At 45.8% G+C, this 17,395-nt stretch overlaps 1 protein-coding gene and 1 long non-coding RNA gene across 6 annotated transcripts in view; one reads left to right on the top strand and one right to left on the bottom strand.

Annotated features, from left to right (window-relative positions):
* The window catches only part of LOC135111457 (uncharacterized), a 232,870-nt gene that overhangs the window by 93,855 nt on the left and 121,620 nt on the right, over positions 1-17,395 (top strand). For all 5 annotated transcript variants that reach the window (XR_010273745.1, XR_010273748.1, XR_010273749.1 and 2 more), the window contains exon 2: positions 11,890-12,047. This is a non-coding gene — a long non-coding RNA (uncharacterized LOC135111457). The remainder of the gene's footprint in view (positions 1-11,889; positions 12,048-17,395) is intronic.
* LOC135111454 (neuropeptide Y receptor type 2-like) overlaps positions 1-17,395 on the bottom strand; it is a 110,269-nt gene that overhangs the window by 31,509 nt on the left and 61,365 nt on the right. Inside the window, 4 exon segments of the mRNA XM_064024747.1 lie at positions 13,575-14,179; positions 14,181-14,201; positions 14,203-14,322; positions 14,566-15,827. Coding sequence (XP_063880817.1) covers positions 13,575-14,179; positions 14,181-14,201; positions 14,203-14,322; positions 14,566-15,300 — 1,481 coding nt within the window. The 5' untranslated portion in view covers positions 15,301-15,827.

Genomic DNA, 17,395 nt, shown 5'->3' with positions numbered 1-17,395 from the left:
CTTTACTCTTTTATTCTTTCCCTTTCGTCTGTCTGTCCGTCTGTCTGCATGCACCATTCTTTATGTTTTTAGTCTTTCTTTATCCTCTCATTCTTTATGGTGATGCGTGTTTCCTTATTCCTTCAGCTTTCATCTTTTTTTTTAGTTGTGCAATCTTCATGTCATCCTCTATTCTTTCATTGTATTTTTCATGTTTCTTTTTTTTCGTATTTTCTTTATATTCTAAATCTTTATGGTGATGCATGGTTCTTTATTCTGTCAGTCATTTTTTTGTACTTGGTATTAACTAATTCTTTGTTTCTACATTATCCACTTTCCATTATCTTTTATCATCTGTTTCCCTTATTTTCCGCATTTTTCATTTATTTCTTCATACAGTCATATTTCTTCCTTTTCTTTTATGTGCTTACGTTAATTTTTCTATCCATTAACCATATTTCCCACTTCTCATGTCACCCACCTCCCCCTTTTATTATATATTTTCTTTTCATGCTCCGTTTCTTTTTTCACCTTTTTTCCTTATTTTTTTCCGGAAGAATTTTTCCCAGCGCGGCGGGAGACTCACTACGCGGAAAATGTGCTGCCTCTGACAACCTGCTGCCTCTCGGGGTATTTTAAAGCGCCGGTGCTTGTCGCTTAATGGGGCCGCTGGAGCATTAACTTGTCCTTCCCAGGCACGTGACAGCTGTGGGCTAAAATACCTGTGCCCGTATTGTATGTGTGTCCCCGTGTGCTTGCGTCTAGTATGCTCGTTCCTTATATGCTACGTGTGGTCTGCAACAGGTGTGTTTATGCTCCTCTCATATAGCAGATGTGGTCGACAACAGATTGATGGAGTATGCTCGTCTCTTATTTGGTAGGCGTGGTCTAGGACAGGTGTGTTTTTTTATGCTTCTCATGTGGCAGGTGTAGGTTAGGATCCCCGTGTTGCAGGTGTGGTTTACTGTGCTCGTATGGCAGATGTGGTCTGGAATACTGATCTCTTGTAAAGCAGGTTTGGTATTGGATGTGCTTATTATAGCTGGTGTGGTTTAGCGTTTGTTTTCTTTCGGCAGGTGTGGTGTGAAATGTTTTCCTTCTTACGGCAGGTGTGGTCTGTACCGTCTCTGGCAGCAGGTGTGGAGCGGAATACTTTCTCTGATGTGGCAGATGTACTGTGTGATGTCTCTCCGTTGTGTGGCAGGCGTGGTCTAAGATACCTGTTGTTAACGTGGCAGATGTGGTCTTAAGTATGTCCTTAGTTTAGCAAGTGGGACCTTAAGTAGCCGTCCAATCATTGTGCTAACTCTGCTTTATTACATCTGTCTCCTTTTTGGCTGGTGTGGACTTTGAAGCTTTCCCCTTTTCTCTAGCAGGTGCGTTTTGAAATATGCCGTTTTGAAATATATCTTTCGTAGCAGGTGTGGTTTAAAATACCTGTCGTCCACATGCCAGGTGCAGTCTAATATACCTGCCTTCTGTGGTGTGGTCTGAAGCATCTGCATCATGTGGCAGGTGTGAGTTGCATATGTGGCCTTTCATAACATGTGTGGTCTGGAATACCTGTCTCCCTCTTGACAAGTGTGGCGTGAAGTGTTCTTTAGCATCGGGTGTTACTATAGTTACTGTACCTTCTTCCCCCTTCAAGTGTCTCAGGAGGGACGTAAGAATATGAGAGAAGCTGCAAAAAGTCAGCTGGCCTACACGTGAGACTTCCTGTATAAAATAAATATCTATATCCACCTGTTATTTGCCTATATGCACTTACTGAGGCTTTTTACTTTCGTTTCTTGTGGTTGATATGTTAAGCAAAGGTTTCGCTCAGCCATGCAACGCGGAACAGTCACTTGCATCCACGCTCAGACGAGTAGCAAACGTGTACAGGGACAGAGGAAGGACCTGACGTTGTGTATCACTTCAGAGGAGAGGGAGAGCAGCTTATATCGATCAGTCTCATCCTAATGGTGTACGGTCAACCTGGACACACACACACACACACACACACACACACACACACACACACACACACACACACACACACACACACACACACAAACACACACACACACACACACACACACACACACACACACACACACACACACACACACACACACACACACACACACACACACACACACACACACACACACACAATGTTACTGGATCCCTGCACACTCGCACCGCCACATGGCAACACCGCCGACAAGTAATTAGAACGCTAGAAAAAGGGCCATGTTTTCCCTTCCTACTCGACAAAACCCACGCGCCTCCTGTACTGCCTTGAGGGGCGGCGAAGTGTTGCACAAAAACGCGCTGTGTCAAGGACTTATCTCGCCTCGCTGCCCTCAGCCTCCACAGGGACACGCACGCCATCCGGAACTCTGTCTCGCGCCATTGTATCTCGCCGACTAGATTACGTTATAAATAAACATAATGATGAAAGGGGCTGCCTCCACCCGCTGCTGTGCCTCTTAGATTCAGGACTCTGCCTGTAGTATAATTTAGCCAATTTCACCGCCATCCTCACTGTAGAGACGAAGCGAGGTCGTACTTCTACCCCTGGGACTGAGAGCGACGGTGACACCCAGACCCGGCCGCTAAATTACTCGCACAATAAAATGCGCAGAGAGGTCGGGGTCCCTGTCATGCCTGCACGCCGCCGTGCCTCGCTGTGTTCGTGAACAGCTGAGCGAGTAAGGGGCGGGGCTTTGTATAGAAATGGACTAATAAATGGTAAATTGTAAATGGTAGTCTTGTTTTTGCAGGAAAGTTTTCGAGAGTAATAAGATTAATTCTGAAACTAAATTGGCCATCCCGATTGGAACGTTTTTCTACTCAACTTTTTGGGGAGGGCGACAATTAAGAGAGTTTTTTTGTTTGTTTCTTTTTTTTTTTTAGATATATATTCTTTAACTTTCTGGCCGGCCTCGCTTACACGTGAAAAAAAAAAAATGTACTGCATCACAACTAAAATATAACATTTGCTCGCCAACTGAATTAGGAAAGACAATCAATGAAAGACTGCTGAAATAACCTTGCCCGATAAAAATTCATTGGAAAAAACATAAAAAAAAATATTATTAGGCAAACACTCAAGAAAGCCGCAAAGGGAGACATACGTGGCCTAGTCAACACGGCACAGAAGTCTTGCATTACACTCAACATCGGCTGCAACACTTTGGATCACTCGAGGACACAATAAATCGATGGCCACGTAGACGCCTCGATATAAACAGAAACACGCTGCGGAGTATACGAGGAACCTTATAATCGGATACCGACTCCTGTTTCTTCCCTGGCCGATCGGATTCTGAGGTACGCAATAACAGGCTGGGAGGGAGAAAAGATAGAGAGGGAAGAAGACAAGGAGAGGACGAGAAGACTACCACCGTCATCAGTCCCTCTAGTGAGACAGGTAAAAATAATGCTTTGTTGTGGTGCGGGAAAACCGAGAGGAGGAAGAGGAGGAGGAGGAGGCTGCAATGTCCATCAAGCCTTCGGTTCCATTGGAGACGAGAGACAAAGAGAAAAGAATTTGAAGTACTGGCACCATCCCTTCGAGGTGAACTAGGGCGGCAAACAGCATTAGTCTCTCTCTCTCTCTCTCTCTCTCTCTCTCTCTCTCTCTCTCTCTCTCTCTCTCTCTCTCTCCTCTCTCTCTCTCTCTCTCTCTCTCTTCCCCCCACAAAGAAGGAGGAGGAGGTCTTGTAGGCGACTGGGCGTCTGTTTCTGACCACCACCTCCTCTTCCTCCTCCCTCTCCTCCTCTTTCTTCTCTTCCTCTTCTTCCTCTTTCTCTTTCGTGGACTGTTGTTCCTCCTCTTAGCGACAGTCTGTGTACATGTCTGAGGACGTGTTGCCAAGGAGATTATGGAGGTAATGCAGTGGAGGTGTGTGGGTATTTGGTGGTGGTGGTGGTGGTAGTGTGTGTGTGTGTGTGTGTGTGTGTGTATACGATTGTGTTATTTTCTTCGTAAGTAGAAGAGTGAGAAAAATATATTGAATTACCCACAAAAAACTCAACAAATGGAACGAAGTTATACACCCCTAGTAAACACACACACACACACACACACAAAGCATTATGTCACCACCACCACCACCACCACCAGACTCTACACGCCTTCGTAAACTCATCAGCTGTATAATCTACTTACTACCTTGTCTCTACCCTTTTTAATTAGCTCGCCCGCCACGCCCCCACTCGCCCGCGTGCGCGTAATTGATTCGCCGTAACAACCCGCCGAAAATTAGTTCGTTAGGCGGCCGCTTGAGGTGAATGAGGAAATTTTGTCCGCTGAAAGACAATTGAGGGAATGGTAATTTTTTCCCTTCTTTCCCATGCTCAGAGTTCCTTTTTGATGTAATTTCTCCTTTTGGTTTCTTAATATTAGGGCTTCAGTGTCCGTGTGTGTTCATACCGCGAAAATGATCTCGTCTTTTTTTACTTTAGGTTAGGTTAAGTTAGGGTAAGTTAGGTTACGATAGGTTACGTTGAGTTGAGTTGGGTTGGTTTGAGTTGGGCTGGGTTAGGTTCGGTTCGGTTAAGTTAGGTTAGGTTAGGTTAGGTATATTGTTTAGTTTGTTAGTTGCAATGTTCATGTGTACGCGCGTGTGCTGAAGTTGTACCTTCCCCAAAGAAAATTGCCTTGTAAGTCTTAAATCACTTCAGAATTCTGCTCCGGCCTCGTGAATCCCGCGCGAGGCTCCGAGACGCGCGCCACTGAAGCAGGAGACTATATGGAAAAAAATGTTTCAGTCGTTTTTTTTCTTCTTCCCTCCACCCTCATTTTAATATTTCCGTTACGGAGCGAGAATATCATTATATTTCGCAGTATATAAACAATTTTATCATCTTTTTTCGGAACGCGTGGCCAGAGTGCGATGGTGCGTGTTGCTCATAATAAATAAAGCAGTTTGTGTACAGTTTTTTGCGTATATGAAGCTTCAGTCTGTGGAAAAGTAGATAGCAAACCGTATTTTTACATATTTGCCGCTGTTTTGAAGTTAATATCCTTCTTCCAACCTTATAATTAAAATACCATCCATTTCAACTCGCCGTCTCATACGCTACTTTTCATGTTTATTAAAGCTACTGTGCTGCTCATGAAGTCCCTTTTCCATTCAGGTGAGTATATCTTGGCAGTGATTAGGAACAAAACTTTAACATGGACAGGATAGGTGATGCAGCAAACGGATGACAGAAGGACAGATGGCAAGTCAGACATTGTGGGAAGAAAGTATGATAGACAGAACTAAATTGTGATGTGGTAATGCGTTTTACTCCGAAGGCCTGCACCATACGGATGGCTTATTGAGAAGGTGAGGGAGGGATTTGTCTTGAAGTGGAATCAACGATAATGACATTGATGATAATGATTGCTGATAAAGATAACACTGCTGACCTCTATTGGGACCATAGAGATGACAATGACGATGATGATAATGATGATAAATGATAATGATAATACCGATAACCTCTGCTGGAACCAAAGATGATGACAATGACGATAGTGATGTTTTTGAAAATAACTACTTATACAATAACTACTTATAAAATAACGATTATACTGATGACATCTATTGGAACTAAAGATGATAACGGTAATAATAACTCTCTCTCTATCTATATACCAGGCCGGCAATCATGCAGAGTGGCCCATTCACACTCTTAGCCCCTTCGGCCTGCGGTGGAAAGGGACAGTATCGTGGACCATTGCAATATATACTATAGAGATTAGGCATAGCACAGCTGGCCACATACATCCAAATCAAGGCCGACAACATAGATAATAACTTGTAACAATACTAATGACTTCTCTTGAAACTCAGCACTAAACCTCCATCCGAGCACTGTGTTACGAGGGGCTGTCAGAGGCAAGGAAAGAAGGCGAAACGAGCAGGTCTTTCTTGGGACCGTATTCTGAAACATATCTAGCCGCACCTCCACAATTTTCTAAAGGTTCTAGATGACGTGACACAGGTTTTTAAGGATGTTTTTGTGGTTCTACTGAGAAATTAAGATGATTCCTACATTATTATCAGGAAAAAACAGTCTTGAGAACGCTATTGAACATCTCGGTAGCCTTTGTAAATAGTTGTAGTGAGAGAACGAAGCGCTTCTGAATAAGGGCCTTTGTCACCCTGCCGTCCCGAGAGCCACAAATGAGGGTGTCTGACGCGATCTCTTCCGACGATCATTCATGTGTGAGTCTCCCCTGAGCGTTGCTGCGCGTTTTCTTTCTTTCTTTCCTGGATTGCTACGTGACTCCCATTTTCTCTCTTTGTGGGCGTTTCTGTCTATTCTCTTTCTTTCGTTCTGTTTGTCTTTGTTTCAGTGTGTGTGTGTGTGTGTGTGTGTGTGTGTGTGTGTGGTTGGATGGTTTGCGCTCTCTCTCTCTCTCTCTCTCTCTCTCTCTCTCTCTCTCTCTCTCTCTCTCTCTCTCTCTCTCTCTCTCTCTCTCTCTCTCTCTCTCTCTCTCTCTCTCTCTCTCTCTCTCTCCAACACACACAAATGGAAAATGAAGACGAGTAGCTTAATAAAGACCAGACCTCTGCCCGCTCTGAACGTGGCGGATTACTCTTAATGCTGCCTACATCCAAGAGAGAGAGAGAGAGAGAGAGAGAGAGAGAGAGAGAGAGAGAGAGAGAGAGAGAGAGAGAGAGAATTCTGCGTAAAACTGCGTATACGTTGCTTCGACAGTGTAACATTCTCTCTCTCTCTCTCTCTCTCTCTCTCTCTCTCTCTCTCTCTCTCTCTCTCTCTCTCTCTCTCTCTCTCCCTTTGAAACACATTTTTTCGTCCTTCTTTACGAGACAAACTTGTTAATTTGTTTACACTAACAAGACACTGAACCAAACTGCCTCTTCCCGCGTTCCTCTCTCCATCTCGCACCAGTAATTCTCTCTCTCTCTCTCTCTCTCTCTCTCTCTCTCTCTCTCTCTCTCTCTCTCTCTCTCTCTCTCTCTCTTGTCAGTCTCCTTATATCTCTGTTCCTCCGTTTGTTCTTTCGTTCTTCCCATCCTCCTTTTCTTTCCATTTTCTGCTACTGTCCTCCTTTTTTTCACTCCTTCCCTACATCCTTCCCATTTTCTGTCTTTCCATTGTTCGTTGTCCCTTTTATTTTTACCCTTCGGTTGCATCACTCTATTTCTCCTTCACATCCTTTTTCGATCCGATTGCTCGCTATTTCTCTCTCTCTCTCTCTCTCTCTCTCTCTCTCTCTCTCTCTCTCTCTCTCTCTCTCTCTCTCTCTCTCTCTCTCTCTCTCTTCCTGTCCTGTTACCTGTATATGTGTACCGCCCTCACGAGACCTCCACCGCTCTCCTTTCCTCGCATCATACAGCCGGGTAGGGAAAGCCGCTGGGAATGGACAGCACTTGAGGCTTTTAGGCGATTGGTAGCCACTAGAGGGAAGCTCAGGGGCGAGTGTGAAGGCTGCTGTCTAGAGTCCCGTCCACCGCCTTCCCTCCTCCCACCCTACTTTGACCTTTCAGTACTGTGCGCCGCGGGGACTCTCGCTCGCTCTCTCTGATATGACGTCAAGGCAGTGAAACGTTGATCATCGAGTCCACTTGTCCCGGTCACATTGGTTGCATTCCAGCCTTCTCCTCCTCCTCCTTCTCTCAGGTGAACTCCTCTTTCCCCCCTTTAACTTCCTATCTCCCTTTCTCTCCCTCTCCACGCCTCTTCCTCCTTTCTCCATTTCCTCCGTCTCCTTCCCCTCTTCCCGTCTCTCTTTTCTAACTCTTCCTCCCTTTTCTCCCTCACTTCTCTCTTTTCCAGTCCTATCATCCTTCCCTCCCTCTCTCCTGCCTGCCTCTCTTTTTCTCTTTTGAAGGCCTAACATCCTTCCCTCCCTCTGTTCCCCCCTTGCTTCTCTTCTCCCCTTCTCTGCCATTTATTTGTATTGTATTCTGGCATATACTGAGTGCGCATCACTATTGCTGTGCTGGGTGTGGGCCGGTAAGTAAAGTGGTCTCCAGGTTGGTAGTGTTTAGTAGAGTATCGTCCTCTTCGCGTCTCTCGTGTTTTTTGGTATATACAAGGTACAGGAGACGCTTTTGTAGTTGTGTTCGGTGCGTTTTCTGACGGTGAGCTCTAGAGGATGGTAGTGTTCGTGGGGAAGTGAGTGGAGTGCGTTGCTCCACTTTAGTTTGTTGTGGCGGCGCTGCACGTGGGTCGAATGCTCTTAACTCATTATGGCAGGTGGGGCTAACTAATATTTCAGAATTGCCAGGCCGCGTTGTGTACGTGTGAGTGCTCGGGGAACAGGTGACGTAACCTTGTTTGTAGCTCAGGCCTGTGAACGTGAAAGCAGTCTATTTGTTGCGGTAATGCTCTCATGGCCCTGATCAGTGAGTGATACAATATTCCCATGTTGATATGCGCTTTTCCTCAATACGCGTCCATTCTAAGGGGAGCTTAACTGTTTGTAGGTCATGTGAAACATAAGGAGAAACTAAACAGCCATAAAAGGTCATCACTATGGCCTTAAAAATAGTCTTAATGAAAGCCCGAAGCCTTTGAGAACACCAACCAACATCCACAACAAGTTCAGGGCTGCATGACGCGGACACTTAACAGTCTGCTTGGCCAAGAGTCTCGGCTTGTATTGTTTGCTATCAAACAATTTTCTGTACTAGTATATATCTGTATTTTACCTTGGCTCTTTTCAACCCTGCCCGTATACGCCTCGTAAAGGCTTGGTCTGTTTCTTATCATCATCATTCGTCTACTGGGAAAAGGATCGAGGTCAACAGACCTTCGTATTGAGAGAAAATTTAAAATCGTGGGGCTATTCACCTCGCAGTACGGGGAAGCACCGGGGCTGGACGAAGGGCTAAGATGGAGTGGGCGAGATGTTGGACCAGTGTATGGCATGTGGTGTGTGGTGTGTGGTGTGTTGCGTGTGATGTGACGGGTGGTGTGTGATATGGTGTGTGGTGCGGTGTGTGCCGTGAGGTGTATGGTGTGTGTGTGGCGTGTGCGGTGTGGTGTGATGTGTAGTGTGTGGTATGGAGTGTGGTGTGTGGCATGGTGTGGTGTGTGGTGTGGTAAACACACACAGGTTAAAAAAAAATAACTTACAAGGTAAATTAAACAAAAAAAGTAAACACACACACACACACACACACACACACACACACACACACACACACACACACACACACACACACACACACACACACACACACACACCAAGTGCCAGTTTAGAAATTAAACCCCAATTATACAGCTTTGTGACTCGTCTCTGATCAGCCCCACCCACCCACACACACACACACACACACACACACACACACACACACACACACACACATGGCAGTTAAACTTGTGGGAGTGTAAACACCACACCACCATACTATGACACACCACCATACCCCACCACCACCACCACGCCACACCGCCACCACAACACCGCCTTCACAACACCACACACTATACCATACCTTACCTTACCATACCACACCACACCACACCACACCACACCACACCACACCACACCACGGTATCCTTGGCGCCCCGACCTGCCCATCTCCGCCCCGCCGAGCTCTGCCAAGCCGCTCCGACCCTCATCCCGTCCTCCCGCGGCTAAGGTAACAATTTCCCGTCACATATTTAGCGTAATTTCAAGGGTTTTGCAGTGTTTCCAGGTGATTTAAAGACTCGCTGTGTAGGAGTAGGTGGAGGTGGTGGAGGTGGAGCAAAGAGGAGGAGAGTGAGGGGGAGGAGAGATGTGGAGAAGGTACGGAGGATTGGTGCAAAAAACTACTTCGGCTCTGTAGCACGATTTTTTACTTATTAGTGAAGTTTGCATTGTTTTGATATTTAATTTATTGATAGAAAAGTTAAACAAGTTAAAATATGTAATAAGATCTTGTCTAGCTATGTTTTTGTTCCTCGTTAAAATAACTTTCGTCATTTTATAAATTTTTTTTTTTTTTATTAGCACGCCTAGGATTGTTTTGGTGTTTGATTTAAGACTTCAAAAATATAAGAAACATATCCCAAGTAATAATATTCAATTAAATCTAGCCTAACTATTCGTATTTTCAAATTTGAAATAAGACCGTTGCTAGATTTGAAAAATTATTTTCTTTATATGACGAGGAATTCTTGTTTTCTTTATTCACCCAGAAAGTATAGATTTTTTACATTCATAATGTATAATATAATCTCGTCTGGCTGTGTTTTCCATGTCGATATTATAACGTTTTTGTGGCCCTGTTCGTAAAATTTACAGATCGTTTCTTCAATTTATCTTTATTATTATTCAGGCTGGAAATGTTTTTATATTCCAGATATTTATTAAAATATTTCTCAAGTCAGAATATATAAGACATTCCAGTCTATCTCCTTTTTTTGGAGGGGTCGATTTGAAAATTGATTAATGGACGTAAATTATTAGTGACGTCATCATGGTACCCTGATCCGCGACGTCCCTCTATTCCAGTCTCTCCCCGTCAACGTTCAGTGTGTTAGTTGAAGTATATGGCAGGTCAGAATATATTGTGCAGTCCAGTCTGGGCGTCTTCTCGCGAGTTTCAAAATGAAATGCCGTACGTAAAGGTAAGGGCCGAGACGGACACTTTTCCTGCCTCCCTCCCTGCCTGTACATCCGTGTGTTTCCTGACTCAGACGTGAAGGAAAGGCAGATTTAACAACGAAAATGGACAAATAATCCACAAAAATGTGAATGGCCTTACCTTTGTCTACTGGGAATTGTTTAGTTATTAAGACCGGATGCCTTTCAATGCAGCAGTCACAGGAGTGTGGGAAAAATTAAACGCACTTGTGTGTGTGTGTGTGTGTGTGTGTATGTGTGTGTGTGTGTGTGTGTGTGTGTGTGTGTGTGTGTGTGTGTGTGTGTGTGTGTGTGTGTGTGTGTGTCTTACACTGTATATATTGTCCTGAGTAGGGATAGGGTGAATGAAGAACTGTGTATTTGAATATAAGTACGAATACTTCGTATTTATACGAATACTAATACGCATACACTGAAATACTGATAATTCGAATACAAATACTTCATGAGAGTAATCGTAAATGCATTCATGAATACTTTTCGTTGAAAATAACTTTTTCATGTAGGCAGTTCGGCAATGAGCCTAATGTGGTACTAAAGTTATTCAATAGTAAAATGACGTCATGAGCTTATAACTGATGCCAGTATTCTGTACATATTTATCACACTTACACATTTGTTTTCCAAAAATTTTCAAGTATATATCTAACCTGTACTGAAAGAAACAACAAAATACCTATATCAAATTATAATAGCGAAGCCTTTTTTAGTATCCTGCTGTAGATCTCACTCCTGTTATATATATATATATATATATATATATATATATATATATATATATATATATATATATATATATATATATATATATATATATATATATATATATATATATATGAAGGAACAATAACTGTTATTTCTGATTTAAGATTATTCCGCATATTATTCGAAGAATACGAATGTAAATACTTTTATTCGAATACGAATACGAATACAGAATACGAATACCCCATCCCTGGTGGTGTGTGCAGGGTGACTGTGTATGTTTGCTTGCGTTTGCGTCGATCTGAACTCTTCAATCCCTCCAGTCTTTTCTCCTGCCTGTCGTCTTCCTTTTCTCCTGCTTGTCTTCTTCCTTCACTCGAATTCTTCCTTCCTCAGATTCTTTTCTCCTGCCTTTTCTCTTCCATCCTTCAGTCCACCTATTCCGTCTTTCCTCCTCTGCTTCTGCCTGTTCGATACAGCTGTGAGGGGAGGGGTGGGGTGATGGCATTTACCACCGGCTTTACCAAATCTCTTGCTTGCAGACACAAAAGAGAAAAATTTTCACGTGAGCATCTTCCTCCGTTCTGACATTATGTGTTTGTGTGTATTTTCAGAAAGACGCGACAAGGATTGGTCGCTGTACAGCAGAGATGCTACGGTAGTGACGGTGCGGCTGTTCCGGTGCCGCCTGGTCCATGCAGGTGGGGTGTGTCGGGGCAGGTCGGGGCTTGGCGCTTTGACGCTGTCCCAGAGGCGCACTAGCACAACACTGGTAGGTTGTTGTTGGTGTTGTTGTTGGTAGTGGTGGTGTTGTTATTGTTGTTGATGTGGAGAGAAATAGAAAAGAAATGGAAAATGAAAGTAGAATTTGAGGGATCAAAACAACAAAGCAGCGAAACGATAAAAAAAAAAATGCTTTCATGTCCTCACCTTCAGCTCACCAGCACAAATGTCACCGAGGATTTTTTTTTTTCCCCATCCCTGCCACACACACGCCGTGAGTTTGGATATGTGTTTCCTTGTTCCCGAGTGTAGGTTACGTTAGGTTAGGTAGGAGGGTAGGGAGCCTCATGAGAGGGAACCTGATATTTTCACGAGATGCAAAGGAGCTTACTTGTATTTTGTTTGTTCAGTTTTTGTTTCTTTATCCGGGAGTCCATATCTGTGTGAGTCCCTCGCGTGAAAGGTGCGCGGGAGGGTAAGGCTGGCGGGCTGAACACTTTCGTCTAGGCTCCTTTTCTTTTTTTTCATTACTGCGAAGTAGGAGTTTATCTTTTATGTTCTGCAGCATTTTGTCTCCCAGATTTGCTGTTGTTTTGATGACGCGCTGCATGTGTGGAAATAGTGTTGTTTCAGAAAATATTACAATTGTGTTTGGTGTTCGGTAGGACACGGTAGGTGGTGGTGTGATGATGGATGGCTTGGTTTGTATTACATAGGTCAGTATTCAGAAATACTCTGCTCTCTCACCACGAGTATTTTTAAAGTTCACAGAAGTGATTATCAGTGTTCTCAAGAGCATTTCTCCTCTTAGTAATATAGAAAACTTTAATTAATTAGGACCACAGAAACAGCTTAAAAAAAACCGTGTAGATATAACTAGAGCCTTTTAAATGTAGTGGAGGTGCGACGCAGGAGTGTTTCAGAATATAGTTCTTAGTAACATCATCACCATCATCATCATCATCATCATCATCATCATCATCATCATCATCATCATCATCATCATCATCGTCGTTGTCGTTCACTTCTGCCCTCGTTCCAACACAAGGCGCTTCATTCCCTCACTCATAACAGTTCCTTCACTCCCCTCACTTCTCACCCCCGCCACTCCCTCGTTCCTCACACGTCCACTCGCATCAAAGCTGGTGTCACAGGGAACGCTGCTTCATTAAAAATGCGACGATATTCAGTTATTACGCTATGATTAAATTCTTTGTTTGTCTTGATTCGTCACGAGATGAGAGGCAATTAATCTTGATGTGTGTGTGTGTGTGTGTGTGTGTGTGTGTGTGTGTGTGTGGGTGGGTGGGTGGGTGGGTGGGTTGGTTGGTGTGTACATGGTTACACACACACACACACACACACATACACACACACTTCTCGCGCTATTCCCTGCTGTGTCGCCTCGCCATACAGAAAACAGCCGCGCGCTCCCCGGGGAGAGTAATAACAGTTGGCATGGGGACACCTGCCTGTATAGCACCTGTTGCCATTAATTACACCAGAGAGAGAGAGAGAGAGAGAGAGAGAGAGAGAGAGAGAGAGACGAGAGAGAGAGAGAGAGAGAGAGACTTACCGGGCTACATGTCGTTCCCAATTAACGTTGTGGGCAGTGGTAGTTGCGGTTGTGGTGTTGGTGGCGGTGGTGGTGGTAGTGGTGGTGGAGGTCGTGGTAGTGGTGGTGGCGGTGGGCGGGTGCGGTGAGCGGGCCACCATCTGGGTGAGGCTGGTGGGTGGGTGGGTCTGGAACACCAAGAGGGTGACACTCTCGGGCTGTCTGGTGGGTGAGTCGCCCGGGCCGCCTCCGCCCATGCTGCGTCCCCGCCCCTGCACGCCCGTCACCAGACAGCCCAGCTTGACGAAGATGGGCGGTAGGACCTCCACCAGCTCCCGCCGCAGGTTGGTATTGAGCCAGCCGTACAGCACGGGGTTGATGCTCGCCGAGCTCATGGCCATGATGTGCGAAGCACCGAAGACGGCATAGAAGTGGGTGGGTTCCCGTAGACCCTCGTACTCGAAGTCCGCGAGGAGGTTGACCACGTGCCAGGGCAGCCAGCACACGGCGAAGGCCACGGCGATGGTGGAGAGAAGGATGGTGGTCTTACGGTTCCTTTCGATCTCCCTCTCTGCGCGGCGCGCGTCGTACTGGCCCATCAGGTGGTGGCCAAGGTACTGCTTGATACCGGGCGTGCACCACGCTCAGGCACCAGGATGGGGATGCCGTACTGCGTCATGAGCAACAGGATCAACCAGGTGTTCCTCGCCGCCCGCGACGGCCATTGGAAAATGCAGCGCTTGTACAGCACGATGTGTCCCAGCTTGACCTGGAGGAGGGGCGAGGTTACACACTGGCAGGGAGCACAGCAAACCAGTGCTTACTGCTGCAAGCGCCATGGCACACACAATGTATGAAAACCTATTAAATTCTGAAAAAGAGTATAGGACATACTTGTATCATTATAACTTATGATCAGTTATAGCTACGTACAAAACCCTTCCCAGCTTCCCCAACCTCGTGCCTCACCTGACCCACATACGAGAGAAGAAGGCCGCGGGGGTTCACGCACCTGAGTCACACTGTGGTAAAAGTACAGAGGCATCGTGAACAACACAGACGAGGTCCAGATGGCCGCGATGGAGGACGTGACGTGCACTTTACTCCGTGACGATCTGCCCACTTTGACGATGGTGGCGTAGCGATCCACGGCGATGGCCAGCACCGTCGAGGTGGACACCAAAATGTTGGCGCCCTGCAACACCGGCACCAGCTTGCACAGCAGGTCTCCCATCCCCCAGTTCTTGTAGAGCAGCCCCACCAGCGTGATAGGCATGCACACCAGGCACATGCTGAGGTCGGACACCGTCAGGTTGATGATGTACAGGTTGCGCGGCGTCCTCATGGTCTTCTTGCGCCAGATGATCCAGCCCACCATGAGGTTGCCGCTCACGCCCAGCACCATGAGGCTGGCGTAACACACGATGAACACCACCTGCGTCACGGGGTCCAGGTAGCCATCCTGCTCTCCCGCCAGTACGTCCAGCAGCTCATCTGACGAAAAGTTGAAGAGCGGGTGTTGCACCGAGGAGCCGTTGCTGCCGTTGATGGCCAAGGCGTCCACCAGCAGGAGGCTCAGACGGTCTATAGGCAGGAGTTGCACCGACGTCCTGCCCTCCTGAAACAGATCCCCGCAGGACACCGGCTCGCCGCACGGCAGCCCTCCAAACTCCCTTAGACCCGCACCGTCGTCCAGGCTCTCCAGCGCCGTCTCATCTACAGCATTTTGATTGGGATCCTCTAACATTCTTTGGTGGTGACAGTAGAAGTGATGGCGGCGAGATGGTGTCGGGTGGTGAAAAGCGCCTCCCTCCGTGGCGCAAGTGTCTCCCAGCGGTGCCGCCCTGCTCACTTCATGTCCTCGGGCTTCCCTGGCCACCCTCCGTACCGCAGGACCTGCCTGAGCGTCGCCAGCCTCCCAGTCTTCCCTTGGAGAGCTAAACCCGATCACTCTCGTCCTCTGCTCCCCTGACGTCAGCAAAACACGAAGGAATCTCCTTAATTTCCTGATAGCGAAGGGGGCGTGTAGAGGAGGAGGTGGAGTAGTAGGAGGAGGAGGAGGAGGAATGAGAGAGAAGAAAGAGGAAGAGGATGAGAGGGGCCGGTAAGGGTGAAGGGAAGAGTGGGAGGGAGTTGGATGAAGTCGTAATTTCAGTGGTCGATTCTCCCGATGTTGAAGGTCTCGAGGGACTCTGGACGCAATTTTCTTTCCTCAGCCGGTGGAGAATAACCCGCCCAAGTCTGCCGTCCTGCGCCTCTGGCCACGACGCCTTCCTGTCGGTAAAAGAACGAGTGCCTTTCATAATAATTCTTTGATAAGTCTGTGTTAAATCAGAAGAGTAGCAAAGGGCAGGAAGGGTTGGTGGGACGAAAGTTGCCATGAGGAAAACCAGTAAAGGAAAAATGTGAGGAGCGAAGACGAAGAGCAGAGGCTTCAAGGATGAGGGAAAGTGGCAAGGGAGAATTTGAAACGGAGAGGAAAGATAGTGACCCAGCGAGAGATGAATGCCTGGAAATTTAAGAAGCTGGGATAATATTGTGAGACAGTGCAAAAGGTTTAGAAAGGATAAGAGACAGAAGGCTGCAACAGGTAAAGAGAAGGTGCAAGGGAGTGAATGCACGTGTCATGATGGGAACGTGAGGCTTGCTGCACAACACACACACACACACACACACACACACACACACACAAAGAGAGAGAGAGAGAGAGACGAGAGAGAGAGAGAGAGAGAGAGAGAGAGAGAGAGAGAGAGAGAGAGAGATTTGCAAAGAATAAAGGAGTGATATGAGGGAGTGTGGAAGTGTTATAAGAGGATAAGAAGTTTACTGTTGTGAAATGGGAGAGAAGATTGTGTGTGTGTGTGTGTGTGTGTGTGTGTGTGTGTGTGTGTGTGTGTGTGTGTGTGTGTGTGTGTAGCAAAGAATACGTACATGAACACTCAAGTGAAAAGTGTGATGCCATGAACACAGAAAATATGAGAAAAGCGAGAAGAAAAGTAATTGCTGGTATTAAAAAAACATACAATTGTAGAGCCAAATAGAAATGTCACTTTACTAACTACCTGGGCAGCAAATCCTCGCATCCCATCTTCACTGCTTAAGGCATTTCCATTTGTTGTAGTTAGTTTCATAGCAAATAGCCTTTGTCATGAGAGTTAAGCATTGTCTTCACTCTCATGTCTTTCACTGGTAGACTGGAGAACGATTTCCCTTTTTTTTTTCTGTTCTTTTCTTTACCTTCCTGCAAGTTCAAGTCTTTTAGAGGCGGAGTACTGTGTGACCTCTGAGGATAATTGGTATTGCTTTTGTGAGATTTTTTTTCGTTACACTTTTAAGGAAGCAACGATTAAAGCTTTTTTTTTTTTTTATCCAGGTTTGCTTAGTCATTTTTCTCTCTCTTCCACGTGTGACAGAGAAAAGTAAAAAAAAGAGAGAGAAAAGCCATTCTCTTGTACTGGTGACCAAAGAATGAGAGAAAGAATAGGGAAATAAAATAGAAAACAGTTAGAGGTAAAAAAGAGAATAGAAGAGATGATCATACTCTGTCCTGTGCTTGTCCTAGAGAGAGAGAGAGAGAGAGAGAGAGAGAGAGAGAGAGAGAGAGAGAGAGAGAGAGAGAGAGAGAGAGAGAGAGAGAGAGAGAGAGTCACATACCTAGAAAACCAGTATTATCATTTAAGAGAATCTAGAAACCTTCCCTTTACTTTTCACGTATGGACTTAAACTACGTGGTTGCTGTGTGTGTGTGTGTGTGTGTGTGTGTGTGTGTGTGTGTGTGTGTGTGAGGTTAGGTCACGTTAGGTTAGGTGGTTTCTGGATTTAATGTCAGTCAGATCTCCACG

The sequence above is a fragment of the Scylla paramamosain genome, chromosome 22, assembly GCF_035594125.1.
Source record: "Scylla paramamosain isolate STU-SP2022 chromosome 22, ASM3559412v1, whole genome shotgun sequence".
In the NCBI taxonomy this organism is placed as follows: domain Eukaryota; kingdom Metazoa; phylum Arthropoda; class Malacostraca; order Decapoda; family Portunidae; genus Scylla; species Scylla paramamosain.
This window is presented reverse-complemented; position numbering and strand designations above follow the sequence as displayed.